The 11,081-nt window shown below is 38.6% G+C and overlaps 1 protein-coding gene across 1 annotated transcript in view; it reads left to right on the top strand.

The window, feature by feature from the left end:
- The first annotated feature begins 1,106 nt into the window (after positions 1-1,106).
- GADL1 (glutamate decarboxylase like 1) overlaps positions 1,107-11,081 on the top strand; it is a 67,468-nt gene continuing 57,493 nt past the window's right edge. Inside the window, exons 1-4 of the mRNA XM_050970529.1 lie at positions 1,107-1,192; positions 2,871-2,961; positions 3,570-3,676; positions 5,160-5,275. Coding sequence (XP_050826486.1) covers positions 1,117-1,192; positions 2,871-2,961; positions 3,570-3,676; positions 5,160-5,275 — 390 coding nt within the window. The 5' untranslated portion in view covers positions 1,107-1,116. The remainder of the gene's footprint in view (positions 1,193-2,870; positions 2,962-3,569; positions 3,677-5,159; positions 5,276-11,081) is intronic.

Below are 11,081 nucleotides of genomic sequence, written 5' to 3'. Positions count from 1 at the left end.
GGTTTTTCTTAAGTTGACTAAATCTCCAGCAGTGAAAGAATATTTTTTTTTAGTTTATTTATTTATCCTTGCTTTAATGATGAGTTATTTCTCTTACAGTTGGTGTTTGCAAGCAGGAGATGCTCCAAAAGAAGAATGCTGTTTTGGTGGATGGGGTCATCCTAAATGGTCCAATAATGGACTCAAAAGCAGGAGAGAAATTTGTGGAAGAGGCCTGTAAGATTATAATGGAAGAAGTTGTCCAGAAAGCGGACGATGTAACAGAAAAGGTAAAGCCATGGAGTGTTGTTGAGACTTTGTAGTGAAGGTAGTGAACAATAAATCAATTTTTTATAAGCTTTATTTTATTGCACTCTAAGTAGCCTCAAAATTGTTTCTAGTCTGTGCTTGGCTCCAAAATAAAATACTGCCTTACAAATTAATAAAGAATGTATTATAAAACCTTCCAATAACATAATTAGCATACATATCTGCCAGAAAATTATTAATTTTTTAAAATCTCAGAATACAAAGATAATTTTCTTTGAGATCATAAATGGCTGTAGTGTTTTTCATGTGTGGAGTGGGGTTATTTGTTTTCTCCTCAGAGGCCCTGGTGTTGGGGAAGGAGGAAAGTGGGTGTGGTACCGCTGTGGAAGGGCAACATTATAAAATTGCTGTGGGTTCTGCAGAACCTGCTTAAGAGGCTGTCTGGGAAGGGGTCCTGCAAATAAACCGTGCTTGCCTTTGGGCATGCACTGCTTGCTCCCACCCCTTGGCAGAACAGCATCTGAAATGCTGTGATTACAAATCCTTAGCTAAGGGCAGAATTTGAGCTGCAGGCTTCTCTTTTCCGCCTTTCAGCGTTTCCCACTCTAATGTTTATGCTTGAGTGTTGCCTGAGACATGATTAAACCAACATCCCATGAGCCCAGCTTACTGCATATATTTTCTGGTGGCACGCTGCCCTGCCACGGGAAGGTGTCTGAAAGCAGAGCTGAACGGGGTGATTACTTTGTACTCTATAACCTCTTGCTCCTGGCTAAGCTGTTCACTGATGGTGTCTGCCCTGCTCCCCATCATTAGGTCTGTGAATGGCAAGCCCCCGAAAAGCTTAAGCAGATTCTTGACCTGGAGATGAGGGACACTGGAGAATGTCATCAGAAGATCCTGCAGCTGTGCCGTGATGTTATAAAATACAGCGTCAAAACCAGTAGGAATGGGGTCTTAAGCATTGATGCTCTGCATGCTACTTAGATGAGATAATGTTTACAAACCTCTGTCACCTTTCAGGGAGCTGGGAGTGTGAATGATTGTTTCCTCCTGCCCATACAAGGGTGCAAACAGTTGTTTGACTGAATTCTGTTCACCATAGGCTTGACTAATACATGTAATAATGGCAAACTAATTGAAAAGTAATTAATGTAATGCCATTAGAATTAATAGTAGATTCTGTCATTTTGAAGTTTTGGGAAAGTTAGGTAGACAAATGATATATAACAGTCTAGAAAAACAGGCAGGAGAAGGATCTTTTTGTGTGATTTCCTGCTGTCTGAGTGATGAGATTTGGAGTCACCATCATTGACCTCATATGTTCTAAGTGATGATTCCCCTCCATTTATTATTGTTCTACTTGAGCAATAGTCTTGCAGGTTGTTAATTTGCTGATGGGTAGTAATTCCTGTTCCAGGCACCATGAGAAGAGAGCCTGCAGTGTTTCAGACAGTACACCACAGCTCTGCAGGATTAGTTCTCTATAGCTAACCTTTCTGCAGCATGTGCAGGGTAATTCAATCTTGGTGAAAAGGGATGAACAACATCTGTTCAGGAAATGGCACAGTGAATCAGTAGCTCAGGATTTTAGATGTTGTAGGGCTTAGGCTGTATTTTGTTAGGTAAGAAAGACATTTGATGTAGTTGTGCACTTCTGGGCTGCATTAACTGCTACAATCACTGTTGCTGCAGAGCAAAACTGTAAAATAATTTTGAGAGGGAACTTACACTTTTTAAAACCACTTACACTTTTGAAGAGTAGTGATACTGGTCTACAGGGGTAGTGTACTAATAATATGCAGATATAATTATTGAGTTAGTGGAAGATGTTCTGTTTATCTTACTTTTGCAAATTGCCTTTAGATTATAATATGTCACCTTAGAAAGGACGTGGTATATAAAAATATGCTGTGCAAAATAGTCTTTAATTTGAGTATAGACATTTATTGAAGCCCTAGTTATAATATAAATAAAGCCATTCTGTTTACCTGGTTTTGCATGTAAAAATGCTGTGTGCTATGGATTAAAATTTAGGTAGTGACCCTGCTGTTGAATGGAGTAGTTTTTGCAGTCTGCAGTAGTATGGAATTTTTTCAAAATTAGTTATATCTCAGTGTTTAAAGGAGAGTAAATAAATTCTCTTAACTTCTCATTCATTTTAAGTGTGAGCAAAATTTTCCAAGCTGTTAGACTGCCTTTCTCTGTGTTGAAACTCTGGTGGGAGAAAAGGCACAGCTGCTTGGGATCCTGTATTCTATGGCTCAGCAAAATTTAGCTGAGCATCGACTGTCGCCTCTCAAAACCACTGTTTAAAGGCACTATGTATACTCAATTGTCAATCCCTTTTATTTTTGCTTTATAAAACTTGTGAACAGCTCACAATTATTCTGTGCACTACTTGCATTTCTCAAGACATGTTTTGAAGTTTGAAAGTACCCATTAAATTTTATTTCAAAGGAGTAGACAGCAAATCCTTTAGGAAAGGACAGCAAGTCCAGAGAATACTGAGAGAATGGAGTCAATTGTGGTTTGCAATGATCAGCATTCATCTGAGAGGGAGTGTGATGTATTCCCTTTTCTGGTATATCCTGTCACTTGCTTTTCATCTTTATTTCCAGATCATCCGAGATTTTTCAATCAGCTGTATGCTGGAATAGATTATTACTCGTTAGTGGCTCGTTTCATTACAGAAGCTCTGAACCCCAGTGTGTAAGTGTGGCTCTTTGTCCTCTTGATGCTGAAGTAGTATGCTTTTTGGAATAACAGCTTTTTTGCTTCCTTGCTTCTGACTTCTGTTTTTAGTGTTACTGGAGAGGCAGGAATTGTGCAAGACTTTGGGAGAGGGAAACCCTCTAATTTAGATTGGCTGAAGCTGGGCTTTATGATGAGAAAATTTTTTTCAATGTTCATAAACCTAGAGTTTTATCTCACTTAGTCCATAAAAATAAATTAATCAGACTTCACTTAGTTGTTCATTCCTTTGAGGCATTCTGCACAAAGTTGAATGCAAATGGTTACCTGTCTACTGTTGGCTTGCAAATGTAAAGCTGATATTTAAGCATGTGACCTACATTAATAGAAAACTCTGGTGTATTACTTCAAGAGTGGAACTTTCAATGAGATGCTGCCAGAAACTAAGCAACTGCTCTACTGTATCAGATCCATAATGTTTTTAGTTTGGAGTCCTACTGCTGGTGGTGATCAGCTGCTGATAGATTAGAGAAAGGTACAATAAGCCTCTATCTAGTTTTAGCAATGCTCTGTGCCACTAGTTATGTAGTTTTGATTCTAATTATCATGCTGTTATTCCTCTTTAGATACACATATGAAGTATCCCCTGTGTTTCTCTTGGTGGAGGAAGCAGTCATCAAGAAAATGATTGAATTTATAGGCTGGGAAGAAGGGGATGGTATATTTAATCCAGGTAGGAACAGTTCAGACCTTGAGCTGAATCATTATAAGCTGCCTAGTGCCATTAATTCTACAAACATTGGGGTCATACAAATTGCATATTTGAAAATGCATGCAAAAGTGTAGTGATAGACAAAACTATTTTCTTTTTATTTCTAGGCTTATCTTATGTGTTTCTAATAATAATTCGGTGATTCTGACCAGTGAATGAATGAAAACACTTCTACATTAAATATAATTATGTGGAATTATTTGAAATTAATTGTTTGTAGCTAATGCCCTTCCTGACCTTACTAACAATACCAACAGCCTCATTGGAAGGAGTCAGCTGAGCTGACAGACAGGGAGCTGATTTATGTGCTGGATGCCAGTCCATGGTGCCCGAGGGCATAGATCTGTGTATCCTGCCTATGAACTGTGGGAGCAAGAATTTACATGTTCTTACCTCCTTTCAATTTTTATAATTTTATTAATTGTTATGATAAGGCAGGCCAAATAGATATTTCTTAAGCTGCTTGATAAAACATATTTTTCAAATGTTCTGTAAGGCAGTGCTTTAGCCCATGACACTGAAATAATGAAGCTTAATTGTGATATTTCACAGATTATTCAGGTAACAAATAATTGGGATAGTTGTGAGGCTTTTATATCTATTTTGGGGGTCAGAAGAGAAATTACATGAGTACATGAGTTTAAACTCCCCCTCCAAAACTGAAACAAGGTCAGTAATTCTAGCCTACACATGAGTAGTAGAAAAATAAATAAGCTAAAAATCCCTATTTTTTAATATATTACTGGTATGGATTTTTTTTCACATCAAATTTGATGTGTATTTTCTTCTGTACAAGCAAGAAGCCTTGCTTGTCCAGAAGAATTTCTGGCTTAGTACTTAGTGATCTACTGAGAGAAGATAAATTAATTGCCCTTGTTTTGATTCTAGTTTTATGCAAGGGTTTTTCTTACTGCTTTGGTTATGTTCTTCTAGGTGAATAAAACCTGTCCCAAGTGAATAAAACTTTTCCAGATCTTACCTTGCAGATCTTTCAGTTCCCACTCACTGTGTTCATTTTTGTTTTTGTTTTTGTTTTTTTCCCCCAAAGACCTTTTTTCTCCCTTAGTCCTCTGAGGCCTGGTTGCCCAAGAGATCTCCAAGGCTCTGAGCTTGGTGCAGGCAGCTGAGTTTGCTCTGCTGCAGTGTAGAGGGGAAGGTGCTGTGCCAGGGTTTTCTCTGTCAGGAAGGACTGCTTGGGCACAGCTCTTATTCCTCAAAGAGGAAAATATCCCCAAAGAGCATCCAAACAGGCTCTGCTTCCATGCCTGCTGCAGAGCCCAAGGTTCATTTTATGGATGCAGCCTTCAGGGGAGGAAATAAACTGTGATGGATGCATCACTAGAATGCCTGTGGGGTTTATTTTCCCCTTCTAGGTCAAGCACTCAGATGCAGGAAAGGTACTCATACTGTGGCTAATACAATATTTGTATGTCTCTTTTTGCAGGTGGCTCTATTTCTAATATGTATGCTATGAACTTAGCAAGGTACAAGTTTTGCCCTGAGATAAAGGAGAAAGGGCTCTCAAGTCTGCCAAGACTAGTTCTGTTCGCTTCAGAAGAGGTAAAAGAAAAACAAAGAAAAGCTTTTTGAACTTTATTTTTTCACTGGCTGCAAAATTATATCATTTGCATATCTGATGGGGCACTGGTAGAATAATTCTGACATCAGTGTATGATGTGGAATATTGGAGTGAAGTGGAGAAGTCTGATGGTAAATTTCCCTGCAGAAGCTTTCTTGCTTTCAGAAAACAAACACAGATGTTGCTGCTTTGAAAACTGCTGATACAAGAATAGGTTGTACATGGGGCAAACGTGAAGCAGAATGTGCTGTATTGTGGAGGTCTGCAGCATTTGATTTCCCACAGCATGAAGTCTAGCAGGAACTGTAGTTGGTTTTTGGATGTCAAAGGTTTTTTTCTGCATGTTTAATTTGTACTAAACTCAGTACTTTTGGGCCTGTGAGATGGCTCTCTGCAGCTCATTTTGCCCTATGTCTGAATATACAGATTGGTTGTGGTACAGAGTCAAACCCACCATATGCCTCTCAGAAAAAAAAAAATTCTGGACCTTTGGACGTTTTTTCATTAAATAATTGAAAATACCTGGCCAGTTTTTAAAGTTTTTGAATAATATCAATCCAAAATGCCTGTGGGAAATTGAGTTACATTCATACATTTTTTCTGAAGGTAGATTTTGGAGGCTTTTTTCTCTTCCCTATCCCTTCAGTTTTGAGAGTTTATCATTTGATTCGTGTAGAGTTGTTATTAATTCTGACTCTACTATATAAAAGCCCCAGTGGAAGCCTGCACAGAACCTTGCTGTATTAGAAAATGTGGACTTAGTAGGATAATTTTAGCTCAGACGTTTATGTTCCAAACAGTTTGCAGTGTAAATAGATGAGAGGCTTATTTTGAAGAAGCCTGAGGGATGAAGGCACTGTGTAAGTTTTCCAAGATAACATGTCTTTTGGAACTGAGCCCACACGTTCTAAATAAAGGTGGTTTGTTTGTTTTTTCCCCCCAAAAATGTATATTTTCTTGTTTGCTTTCTTTTCTTTTTCTGAAAAGTGTGTGTAAGAAAATACATGCTAGTTCATACTTAATCCCTCATGTTACATCTTCAAAATAGTTAAGAAGGAAAAAATGAGTTTGAAGCAAGTTCTATAAGTGCTTTTGAAGTGAAGCCCATGAAACTTTCATCATGAAATTATGTTTTATTTCATTACATGGTTTAACTACAATGTGTTTTCTTACTCTGAAGTAAGCAAACATTTAAATTAATGTCAAAAGAAATTTTAATTGTCTACCAGAATAAATTTATTTTATGCCTTTTCTTCATCAGGAAGACCAAAACCATAAAACATAAAGCTGACCAGGAAAAATAAATTGTAAAAAATTGTTTGTAAGGCCTTGCTTTTATCTCTAATACTTTGTTTGCTTCAAACAACTACATAGTATTTAGTACTCAATAATCATTGATTGTAAAACTGATGCTTTTAATAGCCAGATAGTGGGACTCTTTTCTATGATCACTAGTGTTTATTCAGTGTTATGAGGGAGGAAATGGGCATATTAATTTATAATTATTTCAGATCCACATGTACTGAGTCCAAGCTAGATGACTTTTTGGAAACATTTGTTCAGATAAGCCATGTTGAGAATATATGTAATCAGTAGCCCACAGCTGAGACAAGTATGGAAGCTGAGACAAGTATGGTGTCATACAATCCTAGTTCTTTTATTATTGTTTTTATTTTGAGTCTTATTTGACATTTTGCACCTTTGAATCACAGAACCAAGGAATCATTTAGGTTGGGCAAGACCTCTGAGATCATCAGGTTCAACCTTTGACTGACCACCACCTTGTCAACAAGACCATGGCACTAAATGCTGTGTCCTGTTGTTTCTTGAACACCTCCAGGGATGGTGACTCCAGCACCTCCCTGGGCACACTTCCAGTGCTTCACCTTTCCTGGGACGAAGTTTTTACTGTTCAACTCGAACCTCCCCTGGCACAGCTTGAGGCTGTGTCCTCTTATCCTGTCAGTGGTTGCCTGACTCCTTCAGGCTACACTCTGCTTCCAGGCAGTTGCAGAGAGCAATAAGGTCGGTTCCCTCTGTTCAGCCTTTTCCCAGGCTAAACACCCCCAGCTCTCTCACCCACTGCTCACAGGACTCACTGTCCAGATCCTCCACCAGCTCTGTGGCCCTTCTCTGGACGTGCTCCAGCCCCTCAGTGTCTTTCTTGTAGTGAAGGGCCCAGAACTGAACACAGGATTTGAGGTGTGCCCTCACCAGTGCTGAGCACACGGGGACAGTCCCTGCCCTGCTCCTGCTGGCCACACTATTGCTGATCCAGGCCAGGATGTCAATGGCCTTCTTGGCCACTTGAGCACACACTGGCTTGTGTTCAGCTGGCTGTCAACCAGCACCCCCAGGTCCTTGTCCACTGGGCCCCTTTCCAGCAATTCTTCCCCATGCCTGTAGTGCTGCCTGGGGTTGTTGCGACCCAAGTGCAGGACTGGGCACTTTCACTTGTTAAATGTCACACCCTTGGCCTTGCCCATCAATCCAACATGTTCAGATTCCTCTGCAAAGCCTTCCTACCCTCCAGCAGATCAATTTCCCACCCAGCTTGGTGTCATCTATGAGCTTCCTGAGGGTACACTCAATCCCCTCATCCAAACATCCTTCGTTTTTGTTGGATTTTTTTGGTTGGTTTTGTTTTAACTGAAGACGTACCTGGAGAAGCAAATTGTCACACCCACCCCCAATAAAACAAATAAACAAAGAGTAAAACAAAACTTGGAGAAATTAACCACCTGGGTTTATCTTCATCATGAATCAGGCATGACCATTGGCATGGAGAAGCCATGAGGCTACAATGAACTGAGTATTGATAAGGAGTCAAAAGACATGCCTATTCAAGGCCCTTGTGCCATTTTAGGGCTTGGCTGAAATAAAATGATTTTTGCCTTGATTTGCTAGGTCTCTAAGTTTCAGTTTGGCACTTGTCAAGTTGAAAGAGTTGCCCTGCTGCAAAGCAGGGAAATGCACAGACTTTCAATGACTTATGTGATCTGGGGCTATGTATTTTTTGTATGTTCTTGGATAATATAAAGATGTATATTTAATGCATGGCCCACCCAAGGTCCTCATATATTCTGCTTGGCCTTCAGGAATAAAAGGCTCCTTCATCCTGTAAGCAAATGCTGAGATATTCAAAGCTGTGGTGATAAGCAGTGAACACTGTTTATGCTGCTACTTTGTAATGCTTTTGCTGGACCATAGCAATGTGATTCCCCTTGAGACCGGAGCAGCAGAAGAGTAATTGTTTTATCCTACTTTCTGGAGGCATGATTTGTGGCTCTGTAGGAGATAAATGCTGTTCTAGTTATAGATATCAGCCCACCTTTTTATTCCCTTTTCCTATCTGAGTCCCATCTAACTTTATTCTGGCACAAGTATGTGCTACATTGATCTGAAAGGTAGAAATCTGGTAAGTTTGAGGTAAGTAAGGGTAGAAGAGGATGTGTAAACAGTGGAAATGTACATGCTGATGTGAGCAGTTTTTTTAGATGAAATGAAACTAAATTCCTCCCCAGTGCAAGTTGATCATGAAAGTAATAAAGCGAGAGAACACAACATTAACTTAACATGCTGTCCCCTGTTGAAATTACAACAGACAAAAATGGGTAATAAAACAATCTCATAATAAGGTAATTGCTTTATGAAATCATGTTTCTAGGAAACTTTTTAAAATCGAGAAAATACAAATTTGTCTTCTGTTTTAATGAGCATAGGTAAAAAGTACCTTGTCTTTGCAAACATCATTAGGAAATGAAAACTATGTCTAGATATAGGTAAAACAGTACAGCAGCACATCTTAAATGTACCAATGTTCCAATTTGATCTTGTGCTCTAAGATGGTAAGTTCTTACTACAAATGGCCACAGATTCAACAATTTGTCCAAACAACCTAAACTGTGAAAGACATGGCAAGAGTAACCTGAACTCACAGTATTTAAAATAATACTTTTAATCTGGATATTTCTTTCTCCTTTTTTTGGAAAGGGAACTATGAAAAGTGAATTCATTGGTGCTCTTGTGACTTTAGCTGCTAAATGCTCTTTGATATATTTTTTCTTAAAATGATGCAATGCATTTTAGCATAATGGCTTCTAGTAATGAAGAGGGGGGAAGAAATTCTTACATGTTTTCAGTCAATGTAACTGAAAAACCTTTTTTTCATCAAAGAAAGCATATTCCAAGTCTGTGTAGTATTGTGGGTCTTGTTCTTTTTCTGTCCTAGTGAAAGACAGAATTTTCCAAGAAGTACAGAGGTTCTTCTGGAAGAAAAATAATTTCTCTTGCAGCCTGTTTGTTTTTGTATTCCCTCTGTTCTTCTTCTCTTTTCCTCTGCTTTTTGGTATAATCTCTCAGGTACCCAAGCCTCTTTTATCCTTCTTCCAGTCTCTCATATCATTGTTTATAATAAAATATATGTTTTACGGATTGTCTGCTTACTAGTATACTGAATTTGCAGGCCTTATTCAGTTTAGAAGGATCTGATTATTCTTGGTGATTCATACCTTTCATTTGAGAAAAGTAGTAGCTAGAAATCAGTGATGGAGGCAACTTGTATTTTAAATGATTCACTCATCAGTCAAAAACATCTCCAAACTTCTGCTGAACAACACACAGCCACTTACAATCATTATTACCTTTATTGATGTAATGTAAGACTAATTATCCACCTATGTATGTTATTATTGTAACAGTCTAAATGACTGAGCCCTGAAGGCCTTGAGGATGTGTCATGTCACAAATTGAGCTTTCTTAAAACTACTCAGTAGCACCATGTCATTCTATGCCTTTGTTTAAAAAGTGGGTGATGGTGGGGGAAACCTCTTTGTCATAAAGAAAAAGAGCCCTCTGAGATCATCCATCTCATCAAAATGAGCGTGACAGGCTTTAATACCCTTAATATATTCGTGCCCACACATTAAAATGTTGTACATTTTTCTTAATTATGTTCTGCAGAAACTGCATTTGTGTGAACTCTCAGGAATAAAATGGAATTAATTATCAGCTGGCTTCACCTCCTGTATGAAAAGTAGCAATTCCAGACATCTTTGTGTTTGCTGGAGAATGCTTTATTTTAACCCTTCAGTAATGATGTGTAAAAGAGACAATTTTATTTCTGTGAGGAGGGCAGAGATAATCCAAGGGTTGGATGGTCTTTGTTCTGAGAAGAACTGTCTACTCCTATGGGATGTGGTGTACTGTCAAAAGTGGCTCCACTGCTATAAGTGGGTAGTTTTGATGTCTAAATACCTTTGGGTTAAGAAGGTTACTGTATCTTGAATTCCCAGGCTAATCTTGAAGACAAATTAAGCAGAGATCAGTGTGCTATTGTTCTGGAATAAGCCAAAGTGTTCTTGTGCTGGAATAACAGTATCCACAGTAGAGCAGGTCCCTATAAAGGTGAATGTTGGAAATATGGTTAGATAAACCATTAATAATTGTTGAAAAGAAAAAAGTTTGTAAAAATTATACAGTGGTCTGTGGGCTTGAGTAGCATTCTCACCTTAGTCATTTCACCACATTCTGATTAAATAAACACCCATTTCTAAAATCTTCTTTTGCACTCCACAGGCTTCATAGACTGATGCCCTTTGTTCAGTGCAAAGTGAGAAGTGGGCTGCAGGTGTCTGTGTACTCATTCAGATATGTCTCTGTGATGAGACCTAGCTAAAATTCTTCGCTAAAATACCAACTTAATTTTCTGAAAAATACAGGCTGGTCCACACTGGAACCTTCTGCAAAATCCTCAGTAAAGTTTGAAGATGTGCTGAGTCCTGTCTA

This window comes from Serinus canaria, chromosome 2 (assembly GCF_022539315.1).
Source record: "Serinus canaria isolate serCan28SL12 chromosome 2, serCan2020, whole genome shotgun sequence".
Classification (NCBI taxonomy): Eukaryota; Metazoa; Chordata; class Aves; order Passeriformes; family Fringillidae; genus Serinus; species Serinus canaria.
The sequence above is the reverse complement of the archived record's forward strand: the minus strand, read 5'-3'. Positions and strand labels throughout refer to the sequence as shown.